The sequence below is a fragment of the Mus pahari genome, chromosome 5 (genome assembly GCF_900095145.1).
Source record: "Mus pahari chromosome 5, PAHARI_EIJ_v1.1, whole genome shotgun sequence".
NCBI classification, from domain to species: Eukaryota; Metazoa; Chordata; class Mammalia; order Rodentia; family Muridae; genus Mus; species Mus pahari.
The window spans coordinates 45,599,685-45,615,658 of record NC_034594.1 but is presented as its reverse complement, the minus strand read 5'-3'; the positions used below and the strand labels follow the sequence as shown (position 1 = coordinate 45,615,658).

The 15,974-nt window shown below is 40.4% G+C and overlaps 2 protein-coding genes across 8 annotated transcripts in view; both read right to left on the bottom strand.

The window, feature by feature from the left end:
- The window catches only part of Rpe (ribulose-5-phosphate-3-epimerase), a 22,114-nt gene extending 11,781 nt beyond the window's left edge, over positions 1-10,333 (bottom strand). The window contains exons 1-2 of one of the 2 annotated variants that reach the window (XM_021198324.2): positions 10,151-10,333; positions 4,483-4,562 (exon numbers count right to left, since the gene is read on the bottom strand). In XM_021198324.2, coding sequence (XP_021053983.1) covers positions 4,483-4,562; positions 10,151-10,272 — 202 coding nt within the window. In that variant the 5' untranslated portion in view covers positions 10,273-10,333. The remainder of the gene's footprint in view (positions 1-4,482; positions 4,563-10,150) is intronic. The other variant, XM_029538359.1, reaches the window with a different exon arrangement.
- A 1,165-nt stretch (positions 10,334-11,498) lies between these two features.
- Unc80 (unc-80 homolog, NALCN channel complex subunit) overlaps positions 11,499-15,974 on the bottom strand; it is a 194,074-nt gene continuing 189,598 nt past the window's right edge. For 4 of the 6 annotated variants that reach the window (XM_029538632.1, XM_029538631.1, XM_021198104.2 and 1 more), the window contains one exon: positions 11,509-15,342. In XM_029538632.1, the coding sequence (XP_029394492.1) occupies positions 15,076-15,342 (267 nt within the window). In that variant the 3' untranslated portion in view covers positions 11,509-15,075. Of the gene's footprint in view, positions 15,343-15,974 lie in introns of all 6 variants that reach the window. The other 2 variants (XM_021198105.2, XM_029538633.1) reach the window with 2 other exon arrangements.

The following is a 15,974-nucleotide window of genomic DNA, read 5'->3' as shown; positions in this document are numbered from 1 at the left end:
TCTCAAAAAAAAAAAAAACAAACAAACAAAAAACAAAAAACAAAAACAAAAGAAACCTTGCTTTGTATCAAGCCTGGTCTTGCACATGGTCCTGTAGCACTCTGGAGGTAGAGTTAGGAGAATCAAGAGTTCAAGGCCAGTCTGAGGGATATGAAACTCTGCCTGCCCCTCAAAAACAAACAAAGAAACAAAAACAAACCCACAAACACCTTGTTCTTTGTGTACTGTACAGTATAGGGGAGGTGTCTTCTTGATACAGGTGATACATCACAACTAGTAGTCAATGCTTAATAATAACAGATGATTTTTTTCCAAATTGTAGACTACTCTTGGCACATTTGACATAGGCAAAGCTCAAGTATGATGTTTTAGAGGTTAGTCATATTAAATCCACCTTTGACTTAAAATGTTTTCAACATACAATGTAGGTATTGTTACCCAGCCCTTTGATAAGGTCTACCTGTGACTGAGCACAGAAGACAGCAGGTTGCTAATATTTACAAGCTCTTTGGCAACAAGCACAAGGAAATTTGGAAGTAACAAGGTGACTTTATTAGTTAAAAACAAAATTGTAAAAGTCATTTCCTAAAACAAACAATTTAGCTGTCGTTTTTGTCTTTTACAAGAGAAAACTGGCCGAGCAGTGGTGGTGCACGCCTTTAATCCCAGCACTTGGGAGGCAGAGGCAGGCAGATTTCTGAGTTGGAGGCCAGCCTGGTCTACAGAGTGAGTTCCAGGATAGCCAGGGCTACACAGAGAAACCCTGTCTTGAAAAACCAAAAAAAAATAAAAAATAAAAAAATAAAAAATAAAAAATAAAAACAAGAGAAAACTGGTGTTTGGAAAAGGCAGCTAGTTGAGCTCAAGCAATGGTGCAAGCTGTCGTCAGAGGAATGTGACTCATCCACAAGGAGAGCGGACGAGTTCTTCCTCCCCAGTCCAGGATAACCAAGGAGACATTACTCAAAGATGAACCTATTAAACTACATACTCTAAACGCTTTACCAATGGTATGTACTGTACACACACCACAGCAAGCAGACAGCAATGGAGCATAGTCTCTACCACAGGAACCCAATGCCACTGTACCACTGACTTGGTTACGACACAAAAATCTAACTCATCACTGATCTGTAGAGCCAGAATGGACAGTGACAGATAACGTCTTAGTATGAAAATGCCTTTGACCTCATAAATGAGCTAAAGAGGACTTCCATGATTCTCAACACTACAGACCACTGCCTTAGATAATAAAGGCTTTTTCTTGTTACATTACTTCTTAGATGTCTTTTGTACTTAAAACTAACACTGAATAGATAGTTCAAAGCTTTCAAAGGCTGCTGATACAGAGCCGTTATCTAAGTATCTCCAGAGGGTAAGGCAGGAAGATTCCAAGTTCAGGGAAGCCTGGATATAGAGTAAGTTCTACATCAACAAGGGGAACTTAGGGAGACCCTGTGTCAAAACTAAAAGTACAGCTAGGGAGATGCTGCAAAAGTGCTCGCCATGCAAGTCTGATAACCTGAGTTGGATCCCCAGAACCCATATGAAAAATGGATATAGCAGTGTAGACCCATTTAGAGAGAAGAGAATATCAAGGAAGCTCTCAGGCCGGCTAGGTGGATATGCAGTAAGACAGACCCTGCTTCAATAGGGTGGAAGACGACAGATAACTCCCAAAAGCTGTCCTGTCCTCCCCTCCACAGGCACATGTCTACCTGCATGCATATATGAGCATATACACATTCACACTCCCTACCCCCCCCCCCACAAATATATATATATTTAAAAATAGTAAAAGGCTATGGTTGGAATTGGCATGTGCAAGGCCTCAGCTGACCTCCAGTTATGTCAATAAAACTCTAGATCCTTATAGGTTGTATATACAACTTATGAACTATTTATTTTTAAAGAATTTACTTCCAAATATGTAAAAATGAATGTCTATGTGGGTATGTGCACATAAGTGCAGGGGCTTACAGAGTTCAGAAAAGAGAGTTACAACAGTTGTGAAACATCAGATGTGGGTGCTCGGAACCAAACCCTGGTCCTCTGTAAGAGCAGGACAAGCTCTTAACTGTGGACCTGCGCCTCTAGCCCTGATGTACTTGTTAAAATGCAACAATGTGCCAATTATCCAACAACCAAATCAAACTGCTTAGCTATAAAAAACAAAGGGCTCAAACCCCAAGTAATAACACGGTGTATTCATCTTTACTTTGGAAAATTTTCCTGAAATATTAATTAACAAATTTATATACACAAACATCATACGTACCCACCTAAATCCAAGAAGAAAAAGTAGATATATAGGACTGGCACTGTATCAGGAAAGACTGATGACAAAATATATAAAAATTATTCAGAAGTGAGAATATGAATCAGAATATAAGAGGAAAGACTAATAAGAAAAACACGAGAAAGACAGCAGTGAGATGTGGGAACAGGGTGATTTATTTAATCATTTCTCATAGTGGAGCATGTAATTTCAAAGTCCTGGCACACTTTACTAGCATGTTCAAGAAGACTCTTACTTTGAAAACTCCTTTCCAAAACAATAATGTTTAACACAAGATTATATTCAACTACATGAAATTTAAAAAGATGAACATGTTAGCAAACATGAGGTAATATTCACATTTTCTTCGGTTCTCTCAAAACAGATGAATCTTTTCAGCCTGAATGAGGTGAGGGATGGCTATGAATAAGAGCAATGCAAAACTGTAAACATTCTTTATGAGGTGCTTGGTTTTCTTTAGCTTTTAATATCTCAACTCTGATTCTCAGATGTGAATTTTGTAGATGACAATAGCATACTGTATGTCAAAAGGCTGAACACACTTGTTTGATGATGCACTCAGGATGGACACACTGGTTAGAGCCTGCACTCAGGATGGACACACTGGTTAGAGCCTGCACGCGGGATGGACACACTGGTTAGAGCCTGCACTCGGGATGGACACACTGGTTAGAGCCTGCACTCAGGATGGACACACTGGTTAGAGCCTGCACTCGGGATGGACACACTGGTTAGAGCCTGCACGCGGGACGGACACACTGGTTAGAGCCTGCACTCGGGATGGACACACTGGTTAGAGCCTGCACTCGTGATGGACACACTGGTTAGAAACTGCACTCGGGATGGACACACTGGTTAGAGCCTGCACTCGGGACGGACACACTGGTTAGAGCCTGCACTCGGGATGGACACACTGGTTAGAGCCTGCACGCGGGATGGACACACTGGTTAGAGCCTGCACGCGGGATGGACACACTGGTTAGAGCCTGCACTCGGGATGGACACACTGGTTAGAGCCTGCACGCGGGACGGACACACTGGTTAGAGCCTGCACGCGGGACGGACACACTGGTTAGAGCCTGCACTCAGGATGGACACACTGGTTAGAGCCTGCACTCAGGACGGTCTGCCTTAGTAGGAATGCCCTGTGTCTGTTCTGCTGATAATAGTCAAAAGACACATGTGGCTACCGAGGACTTGTGACTATTGTAAATTACAAACTAAATTTTTATTTTAATTAAAGTACCTAAATATGGGTTTTAGAGCTACCACACTGAACAGTACAGTTAGAGTCATTCACAAAATTTCTCTACTGGCAAAAAACCTTAAGATTCAATTAGTTATACAAGTTACAGAAAACATTATACACTTGGATTCATTTTAGTTCAAATAACTTCTAGTTTGCAATGATCTAAAAAGAAACCACAAACCAAAAAGGATAAAACCCTTCAGACTTCTTACCCTATGACTCTGAAAGAAACCGTATCTGCAGAAAGCTTACAATGGAAGGAAGAAGTAAACTGGCTGTTTGCTTCATAAATTCAACTAGTAGTTACGCTAAGTGTAATAGTGTGTGTTTAGCCTAGAGAAAAGCGAAGGTTGGGGATGGGAGGGGACTCAGCACTGAAGAGGACAGGATACTCATCCAGGACCCTAGCTCGGTTCCTTGCACCGACACAATGGCTCAAAACTTTCTGTAATTCCAATTCCAGGGAATCCAATGCCAATCTGGCCTGAATGTACACACATGCACATTCAGGCAAAACATCCAAACAAGTGCACTATAATAATAGAAAATCACAAGGTGAGTTCTAGCTCTACCTTCGGATCTTAGAGTCTGATAAACTAAGGTGAGGTCTAAGAACAGACTGCAGCAGGTAAAAGTCAATCTGTCTCACTGAACAGTAGAGAAGGGTTAACCTGGACTCAGTATTTTGAAAGGCCCCTCTGAGGAGATGACAACCAACCCTAGGGCTGACGGGAGACCCTCACACAAGAGTTTTTTCAGGTAGAATCCTTGTCAAGGCCCTGGGAAGGGAAGGTGTTGGACTGCTAAGACCAAGCTGATGACGCAGCAGCAGAGGAGAAATCAGGAAAAGGGTGCAAGATAAACTTGACCAACCAACCCCTCTCCTTTATTTAAGCCACAGAAGCAGTTTTAAATGGTATAACTACCCACTTACCAAAGAAAGGGTCCTGGCCTAATTGCTTTCGGAGGCTTTCAACCACAGGGTGACCAAAAGTGATATTGGGGACAAAATGCCTGCAAGACAAAAAGAAAATCTTACTCCGAAAACATTTCCAATCTCACTTCTGCATTTTTCAATATGAATTCTGACAAGAGAACAAGGAAAGTTTAGAATTGTATTTTTCCCCCAAATAATCCTTAACATTTTTAGTACTAGACAAATTAAACAAAAATAACCAGGTAAGATCAAGTTTACAATTGATGTCTGCTGTCACATATATCTTCATGACAAGTCTGCAATTCATAATCCAAAGCAAGCAGAGATAGAAAGATGACAAAAGACAGTTCAGTTCCAGACTTGCTCAAGGGGAACACCGGTTAATACAGGATTTTATCACAGGCATCCTGAATCTTAGCCTCTAATCCACTTCAACCACAGGCCACTAAATTATTGTTTAAACCCTTTAAACAATAACCATTAAAAAAAAAAAATAACGATGCTTATTGGAGCTAGTCATAGTGTATTGAGAGCTTAGTTCACGCCAGGTGTTATATCTTTCTTCATACCTCAGACTAGTAAAAACAGATATGATTCACAGCCTCTTTGAAGAACATGGTAACTAACACCCTTCAATCATTTGGTTCATAATCTGTGGAACAGAATTCAAATTAAGTCAGTCTGACACCAACCCCAAAGCACTTAACCTTTAAAGTCCTTAAATATTAGATGCATACAAACATTCTGAAATCCAAATAAAACCCCAAATCTGAGACAATTCTGGTCACAAGAATTTTGGATGAAAGGAATTCAATCTGCACCCCTTTCAGTCCTCACTAACTGGCCAATCAAGCTCTTCATGAATAGAACTGTGGAATGGAAGAAGACAAAATCCCAGAACAAGTGCATGGACTCCCACTCAACTGCTACATTAACAAAAAAATAAACTATAGTGCTATGGCCCTGAAATGTAGACTCTGAGAAAACCTTAACAATAATGCCCACGGAAATGTGAAAAAAGGAAATAGCAAAAGAAAGATTGTAATAAATAAGTATTCTGTAGAATTCTGAAATATTAGAAGATCACAGGACTTATAAAACATTGATATCTATAGGACCAGAAAAGCCGAAAAGGAAGAGAAGGCAAAAATAAGCAAGCTAAGGTCAAAGGGGCAAGGGTATTGACCAAAGCAGGAGTAGGTGCCATCAGATTAAGGATGTTCAATGTTACACACAGGTGTTCGGAGTTTATTGCACTGTAACTATCAAGTGGGGTATGAGGGTTTCTTAAGAAGTAATAAAATACATACAATAAAGCATGAAGATGGACCGAGCAGTAAGTGCAAGAAGGAAAGCAGGTGTTAATGCTAAGAATTGATAAAAATGACAAAAATAGGGAAAAAGGGGGGGGGGGCGCCTGTCAACAACAACTGATTAGATGCAACAGGGATTAAAAGAGAGTTAACCACAGTTAAGGCTTTTTCTAAATACTTCCCATACATTGAACTTTAAGTACGAAACCCATGAGACAAGTGGCACCTATTATTTTACAGGCAGGGAACGAAGCCCAGTGCCATACAATCAGTGCTGGCAGGAGGAGTTAACACAGGCAACGAGGCTACAAAGTCCAGTCTCAGCATTCACCTGCCAGTACAGAAGCTAGAACAATAGTCCTGGGGAGGGAACAGGAACTCACATTCTCGGATAGACCTAAGAGGGTCAGAACAAGCGGGCCATGGCTATGGTCTCTAACCAAGTGATCCTTGGAGGTTCAGTCTCTAGTATTTAGAAGATTATTCCACTGCCTGTCCAAGGGCCATTACTATCAGGGCTCAATCACACACCGATGTTAATTACACCAGAAATGAGGGACTGGTAAGCAGGCAGCAACCCAACAGACTGTTCTACAACTTTACATTAAGTCTTCAATTGCATATACTGTTCTTTTACTGTGTGGCCTGGAAAATTAGTTTGCTCAAATTTAGGTTCCATTTATTATTAAAACAAACATGACAAATATTATGGGTTGAGAAGCTGAGACTCTAATAAATACAAATTTACTTGAGAAACACAAGAATAACATGTAAAACTACCAACCTCCAAGTTATGTGAACAATTTGTGCTCCTGGTGATTAACTCAATGAACTGGGTTCACTAAATTCACTAAGAGCCCAATATGCACCAACATTTTCATGAGAAACTAAAGGCTTGTGGCTAAGTCATAAATAAAAGGTGCAAAAACCTAGGCATGAAATCAGGTGTTTCAGAACTGCTGGACAACATGAATTATCAAAGGATTTCTAGCCTCTTTATGGGAGCTACTGAAGTTCCAAAAACCAAAGAACATGATTTTTATCAAATGCCTCAGATTTCTTACCAGACTAGAAAATCCTAAATTAATTTACTCGAAAGCAAAGGAATTCACCAGAAATGTCAGCTTCATCACTATTTCACTCTGACACAACCCTCCTCAGAAGGAAAATGTAACAAAGGGGTCCTCCTTCCTGAAACTGAGGACTTGCTGGGGATAATCCATAGCTGCTGTAACTCAGGAATCTAAGTCTCCTCTCTTGTCAGGTTCCATCAGCATCCCTATACTTTAGTAATAACTGGAAGGCAGTCTACTGCAGACAAACCAACAAACAAAATGTAAGAGGATTAAGGTACAAAATGCACCGAGACAGGAACCAGAAAATCTTCCCGTGGATCAGGAACTGTAGAGTCTTTGGCTGGTGGCAGCTGGCAGACAACGTTAAGAAGGAAAACTGAGCAGGTAAGACAGGCTAGAGAGGGTAGGGCCCAGGACACAATGAGAAACTGGTTATAGATGCTTGCCTTGCTCAATTCCACACAATCAAGGCCTGACCAGAACACAGAAGAGAATACCAAATCTTTGATATCTCCAGCAAAAGTCAAAAATTCAGTATTCATGTAAAATCTCTTCAACTTACATTAACTAAGCCAATGACTAATTTACAAGTAGCCGTGTGCTCTGCTCCTATAGTTGGGATCAGCACATTCCAGCTAGCATTCTGCCATGGTATGTTTTGTGCTTTTCTCAAAATGTTTTTCCAGAAAAATGAACCTGTCCTTTACTTCAGATATTTAACCATACTTGTGTCTGGCCACCTAGTGTTTCTTAGCCTAGTTTCTGACTTTCTAGATAAATTCAGTTTTAAACAGAGAAGAAAACTGAGGGGTGGAGAGTAAGCAGAGGAGGGAGGGAACTACCTTGAGGCTGGCCACCTTTGTAAAGGGATCCCACAGCTCTCTTCTGGAGACATTATAGTACGTCATGCTTTGTCTATTCTGCCAGGGTGATGGGAAAGAGGCTGAACTTCCCCAAACTGGTTTCTTCTTTTGCAAATGGTGAATAGAAATGGCTTTTACTTCAAAGGAAAGAAAAGAGGTAGGTATAGATTTAAAGGCATAAAAATTGTACATAAGAATTTAGGTTTTCCAAGCCAGTGCATCTTGGTAAAAGTAGAACGATTAAAAAAAATTTTTTTGCCTTATTTACTAACTTAAGTCTGATATGGGGAAGGGGGTGTGTTGGGGGTGGGGGTAAAGGTGATTCTCAGAGATGTTTTCTACTGTTACTAAGCAACCATAACATGCTTTAATGTCTCTTACCAAGGAAAGTCAGATCCTGTTCTTGGAAAGTTTATAGTACATCAGGAAGAGAGAGAGACGTGGCATTGTACCTTACTCTTCATGATAATATATTACCCTCAAAGAGTACCTGGACAGCTCTACACAAAGGACCAGATATCTAAGGAATACTGAGAGCAGGAGACATAGTCTCATCTAATACCAAATGGCCAGCTCGGAAAATATACACACAAGTAGCACTGTACAGACTGAGCAGGTCACATTTATGTATTTGGGGATGTGTGTGTGTGTGTGTATTTTTACATATGTATGTTATAATTAATTTTTTAAAAGGTCATGGTTTTGAAAGAGAACAAGGAAGTGTATGCTCTGTGGGAGGGTTTTATGGGAGGAAAGGGAAGGGGGGATGATTTAGTTATATTATATAGAACCTCAAAAAATAAAGACGGTTAAAAAGCTGGGCACACTCAGAAGGCAGAAGCAGGTGGATCTCTCTAAGTTTGAGGCAAGTCTGGTTTACAGCATGAGTTCTAGGACAGCCAAAGTTGTCTCAAAACATCAAAAGGAAAAAGGAAAAGAAGAAAGCACCTGAACTGAATGTCAACTTCGTCTAAGTACTGAATGTCAACTGCTTCTAAGTACTGAATGTCAACTGCTTCTAAGTACTGCTATCACCACACCTGTATTAGCAAAGCGAAAACAATGGTCTCCATCCATCCACTCTGCATCCAGCAGACATATATACCTGTAGTCTGTGCCATGCACCCCCTACATTCTCTCAGAAACCAAAATCAATCCCATCTCTGGGGTATACATTCTAGTCAGTCAAGGGCTTTCAAGTAAGTGTTAAGAAAAACGAGATTTAACCACAGAGAGCCAAAAGAGACAAAATTGCTATGAAGAAAGCACCAGTGATGGTAAACAGAATTGGGGTAACTGAGTGTGGGGACCCGTGCCAGTAATCCCGGCATTTGGGAAGCGGAGGCAAGGTTTTGAGTTTGAGGCCAGTTAAGCTTTATATAGACCCTGTCTCAAAAACAGAAAGAACAGCAACACCTCCAACAAGAAACAAAACTAATGACCTGTTTGTAAATAACGCCTATTTGCCAATGTGAGAGGGCAAACAGATTTTGCTTATTTGAAATAAATTTATTTTTCTATCTCACTCCCAAGGTCTTTTATGATGTTATGCGAACTTCCGGTGGGAAATGCTAGTCAAAAAGCCAAGAAGATTCAAGTTCCAAGTGTGTCACAATCTTCTGTAATCTTGAGCAAGTCCTCCAGCCTCGGGGGGGAGGGGGGTCTAGGTGTGTTTCCTCACTTTAGAACCAACTTAGGAAACTCGTACCCTGATTCTGAGCATGATAAGCTATAACTACGGTGCTTAAAAATTACTTACAAAAACAAAAAACAAACAAACAAAAACCTGACCTCCCTGAAGAGCAGGGTGCCTGAAGAGAAAATAAGACAGGAAAATCAGAATTCGAATGGTTATTCGATACAACTAACAACTGCAGAGACTCTGTTACATGCCCAGGCGCTGGACTTGCTCGGTTCAAGTTCCCCAAGACGCGGAAGCGTTCTATGATCAATAATCCTTCCACTTTCATCACACTGAACCCGAATCCCAGTGAAGGCTGAAGCGGCTTGCCTAGGACAAGTCGGCAAGTGATCGAACTCCGGAAGCCCATCCAGGGGTCAAGCTCCCAGCCGCGGACGAGGCCGTCTCCCGGCTTTGTCGAGAACTAGTTATCGGAGTTCCATCGAGCAAGTCGCGCCTGTCCCGTTGGGCCTCAGTTTCTCTACGAGTTCATGAGAATCTGAACCCTGGAGGTGGCTCCCGGGTCCTATCACCACGGGTTACGGGGGTGGCGGGGAAAGGACCGGGGACCGGGCCCCGAAGTCAGCCAGGGCCACCTCGCTGCCCTCGGCAGCGCGCTTGGCCAGGCAGCCCGTCGTCGCACAGGGGCGCCGTGCACCCAACAGGCGCTCGCTGAGGTGCAGCGACGCCACCCCCGCGCGGCCAGCCCGCCCCCGAGCCCCGCGGAGTTACCCGTCCATTACATCCAGGTGCAGGTAGTCGGCCCCCGAGTCCAGCATGCGCAGGCACTCGGCCCCCAGGTTGGCCAGGTCGCTGTTGAGGATGGACGGGCCGATCTTGCAGCCCGACGCCATGGTGCCGGTTCCCTAGAGCGAGTGAGCCCACGAGAGCCCGGGCCAGCCAAGACTCCGTCCGGATTGGGCGCGCCGCACTGGCTCCGCCCCCTCCCACCTCGCACTCTCTTCCGGACTCTGCCGGAAGCAGCTGCCCTGCGACGAGGAAGTCCCGCCTCCTCCTGGGGGTGGGGTGGGGTGGGGTGGGGCTGTCAGCTGGCTGGCTAGGGGCGGAGCCAGGTGCAGAGCTTCTGCCTTCTGTCTTGGATTTCCCAGGATCTTCAGGCTTCTTTTCCTTCTGGAAGGGAAAATAGTTTATTGAGCACAATGTAAGAAGGCTACGGGTTGATCAGCTAGACTACCACCTACAATGTAGGAATTTGTTTTTAATTTTTTTTTGTTTCATATACGTATAGCATCTATTGTGATCATATTCAACCCCATTACCCTTACTCCCCAGCCACTCCTCCTGACCCCTTCTTCCCAATTAACCCCTCTCCTACTTAAATAACTTCACCTGTCTCTAGGTTTTGTGCAAAGAGCCACAGTTGCTTATGCAATCATTAATTGCAGCATTCCGTAGAACTTTCCCCACCCTCTGTCTCTTACAGTCCTCTCTTCTGGGATGTTCCTTAGCCAAGCTGCCAATTGGTGACTGCTCAGTACTCAGTGTAGGGATTTCTGCAGTAGCCAGTCTGATAGAGTTGTTATTCAGCCACAATTCTTGAAATGGATAAGTGGTGTAATGTCAAATGTATCCAGAGTCTGGGCCAGGAAGAAATGAAAAGGTACATGAAGATTCACGTGGATGGAACAAGAGCAATTCCTAAAGAACGATAGGGATCTCATAATGTTATTAAAAGCATGGTGGTGATTTAGATTTAGATGGCATGGTTTCTGCAGGGGACACAGAAGACAATAGTCTTTAATGTTCTGACTTGGGAATATACCAGCATTCCAGGTCATAATCTGGGCAGTGAAATCAAGTTGGCTAGCTGTCTTCCATATTTACATTTTGCTTTATTTTGAAAGACAGAAGATGAGAAACAGAGGTAGGTAGGTACCAAATGTGGTGGTAGAGGGACTGGGGGTGTTTACCCATTAGTGACTTTAGGCTAAAAGTGGCTTTGGGCTTCCTCTTTAGAGTGGAAGTCTGAAGAACAAGAGATGAAGGCACAGACCAGGTCTTGAAAAATGATCCTGAATGAGCTATCCCATTCCCACGGGACAGAAATGAAATTAGAGCACATTAAATGATCTTAGATTTATTTTATTATATGTGCATATTCAAACACAGAAATCATTAGCTTTCATAAATATCTTTCATAAACATCTCAGTATTTATTCAGATGCATTTTTCCATGCTCTTTGGTCATTCAGTATTCATAACAGACTTTATAGTCATCTGAAGGAAGTTGGCTGTATAGTCAATCCTTTGTCTTTACCTACAAAATGGCTAATAAAGGACTTTAATCCCATGGTCACAGTGACTATTAAAAATATCATGGAGGTACGTAGATTTATGATCCTAAATGATCTTTAAATAATATAAGTAAATTTATCATAAACTTTTCCAAATACATTCTGCCCTCTACTTGTGTTTATTCTCCTGAGTGTCAAATCAAAGTTTGCTTCTGAAATGATGCAGTTGAAACCCACAAGAATAAATGAGGAAGTGGGATAGTTTACTCACTGCTGAGACACAAGGCCATGGATTGGTAGTGTGAGGTCACAGAGTGAAAGTGGGACTCTATGTGACAGCAGCAAATTCTGGACAGTTCTCTGGTAAAATATCCTGCTTAACTCAAGCAAGGTATTTAGTTTATGTTTTGGACTATAATTCTATTTATGACCCTTTCTTCCCTATGGATCTCAGTACACACACTATTATTTCCTCGGAAACTCTAGGAGTGGGCAGTGAAGTGGAGAAAGTTCTTCACTGACTAAAAGAACAGATGCTAAAAGAGAGATGCCATCCTGGCTTAAGTTACTCTTGGAGGCTTGAAGCAGAAAACCAACAGATGCCTCCAGCACTGCCATGTGCCCAGTGGTGCCCTTTGACACTGTTGTTCTCAGTGACTTGTTCCAATGCACTCAGTAACTCACTTCCCTTGTCATAAGAATAAATAATCTAATAGAATTATAGAAAACACTGAATGCTGCAAATGAAAGTAAAATGTCTGTTCTAGAAAATTCTGCATCCAGGATGTAAACTGCTTTAATCTGGATAGTACACGTAGGTACTCACTTTCATGGATGATGTATTTTTATTTCTCAAGGTTTCCCTATAAATTTACTTTCCAAAGGAGCAATTTTAATTGGATGTAATTTTTTAATACCTGGAAAGTGGGTGCCTGTTTTATCCTTCCTCTGAATGAGATAAATATTATTAAGCATCACAGATTAAGATATGATCTAATTTTACTAATATATTGATCAAAAGTGATAATTCTTAGTCACATTTTGAATATTACAAAAGATTGTCAATTAACTTGAACTTTTATCTTAACTGTTTTAAGTTATTCCTTCAAACTCCAGGTAACAGTATTCCTGAGAATACATCTTGTGACAGTCTTATGCACATACATATACTTTAGTTACCACACATAAACATTCAACACATTACATTCAACACATTTAAGGACACAATAAATGGAATAGATGAGAAATCTCAAAAGTCCCAAGACGAGAGCACTCCCACTCTGTAAGTCCCCATTTCTCAGAGTGGTCATGTCTTTTTTTTTTTTTCCAAGATAAAACGTTACTTAGCTCATTGAAAAAGTTAATAGACTTCCATACACGAGAGTGAAGGAGTCAGATTAAAAGGCAGACAGACCAGTAAAATCATTTCTCAAACATCCCAACACACTTAAAATATATAAAGGTACTTAGGGTTATTATTGAGTATTTAACAATTCTTTGACCTCTATACTTCCTAAATATGACACAATCATAGAGATTTTGAATCACAAATCCAAAAGAGGGAACAAAGCACAGACATATAAACGCACACAACTCAGACACTTGTAATTACCAAACATAAGGCCTCTAATGCTAATTGAGCAGCATAGTTTTTAACAGGCAAAATATATCAGCTTAGAACCAGAAAACCACTTACATGTCTACTTTTGCACTTAGAAATGAATTGAGCATTAAGTATAAATGATGTGAAGGTGTTATAACAGAGAAGGTTTGTTTGTCTCCTGGATTTCCCACACATGCTCTCAGCCAAAGGGCCAAGAAGGTGGTACAGCCCTGATTTTTCTGACCTGGGGAATTTTAAATTTTATCCTAGTTAACTTATAGATTACCTTTCATTCTCATGGTGAATGGGATCATAGCCCCAAAATATATTTGATTTTATAAGTCACTGTGCTTATTTAATAAATAATTCTAACATAAAAATCATTTCCTTTATGATTTGCATGGGTTTATAGGTATTTTCTTTGTAGTATACATTTCATAGCCAACATAGTCAATTTTTAAGCATATAGAATATATTTTAAACTCATCTCAACATAATCAAAATCTCTGTTTAACTTCTACATGAAGACTCTCTCTCTCTCTCTCTCACACACACACACACACACACACACCAATGTAGGTATGTTATGAGACTTTTTTCAATGTTTAGTAGTTACATTTCTCTAATGTAAACTGCTAAACTTTTGAAAACTGTTTATGAACTGTATGATGTCCAGCCCTTCAATAATCAACTAAGTACTGGCCTGACAAGCCTTTCAAATTTTATTCCTTTTTTTTTTTGAAGTAACTGTACTTCAAGTTAAAGCCCTATTTGTATTATATACAAGATGTCTGAGTCTATAAAGAAATTGATTATTCTGACTTTCCTTCATTAACTGCAATCTCCTAAGGATCATAGAATATTTGACAACTGAGAAAAAGTTAATTTATGATCTAGTTCTAACAACTTAACTTTAATGTATGAAAATATGCCCTCAGGGGCAGGCACAAGGACAGTAAGGGAAAGTAACCCTCTTTCCCAATAGGTCCTAATCCGAACGGTGATGTCATCATGAGTAGAATTAGGAATGCCATCTCTTTCGAGCAATGCTATTTACATTTAGATTTTTCATAATTGTATAGCTGTCTATGTTATTAATTCAGAATCATATCTGAGATTCTAGATATTCTCTGTCTAATACAGTAGATATGAAATGGAATGATATGTGGCATCAGAATTTTGATTTATAGGATGTAGTGAAAGGACAGTTAAAAAGTAAATTTTGAAAAGTTCACAGCTCTAAAAATAGTACTTTTTCTTTTGTAAATAACCAGCTATATTATTGATCCAAACAAAAATGGCTGCAGGGTTTATAGTTTAGTTTCTAATTATTTTTCTTGCTGGTTGCTTCTATGTAAATTTCTACGCATATAGCCACCTAATGTAAAATTTTGAAACTACAAAAATAAACATTGTCATGAGATGTATAATATGAGTATCTTAAGAGACTGCATTCCCTTTTAGAACTTATAAGTATTATTAAAGGGCAGTAATATTAAATATTCTTTACTGTCTGTAATAGTATATTCTTAGCTGCTCAAAGCAACCTATACGCTGTGTGCAGCGAGATGGCTCTTCCCTTTGGTCTGCCCTGTTATGGTCTTCACACAACTAAAGACTTTTAGCTATTGATTTTTAAGATGTTTCTGAAACACTAGGAGTTTTGGCAGCAAAATTCACTCAGACTTAATGCCACCCACAGGCTATAAAGTGCTGTTTTAGAATTAATAATTTTTGTCAGAAGCATTGTTCCATCGTCAGCAGTCTTCTGTAGAGTGCAGAGCTCCTGTGATACAGAACTAAACGTGGGACTCATCTAGTGCTGAGTCTGTCTCTCCAAGCTCAGGAGGAGTGAACATGAACTGGCTGGACAGCAGGGGGTTCTCCATGCCGTTTTCCTCACTGATGTGAAGGACAGCATCTCCATGCTGTAGGAGGCTGGATGTTTCAAGGCCAGTGAAGTCATCCGGGTCTGACAGCTGAGTGGAGAGGGGACTGTGAGCTGAGGCACCTTGTACTTCCGCCTCCTCCTTTTTCTCTCCTTCTTCAGCAAGAAGGGGCTCACTCTGTGATCAAAAGGATCATAACATCATGGACAAGTACTTAGGATGGGTACCAGAAAAGAACATTAAAAACTTCTGCATGGCTCTAACTGGACAAGAAATCAAAGGTGAATTTCAAGCTATATCATAGGCTTTCAAAGCACTGGTTTTCTACCCTTTGACACAGGGTTTGGGTTCTTTTCTTTTTCGGGGTGGGGGGCAGGAAACGTGCTTATAGAATATAAAAATGAACCAATTCAAATGATGTGCTACACTTCTTTTTAACCATAAAAGACTATGCAAATGTGTATACTAATATTACCATTTAGGTTTTAAAAAGATCACATCAGAATATGATACCTATGAAAATTTATTTATATAAGGAAAATAAAATAATATTAAAACAATGGGGGAAAGTTTTAAGTCCATCTGATCTTTAGGACACAGAAAACTATGTAAAGACTCCATTGATGCTAGTCACTTCATTTGTTGTAATTGAAAAATACTTCAACTACATATCAATTTTCTGTTAGCAATGATTATTCCAGCTGATAAATAATTTCTTTTTATGTTTTGCACTAAGACTCCTCCTGGTTTTTACTTAATTATCAATACATTGTTGAACAAACACTTTATTTAGATTTTCTTCTTCACCA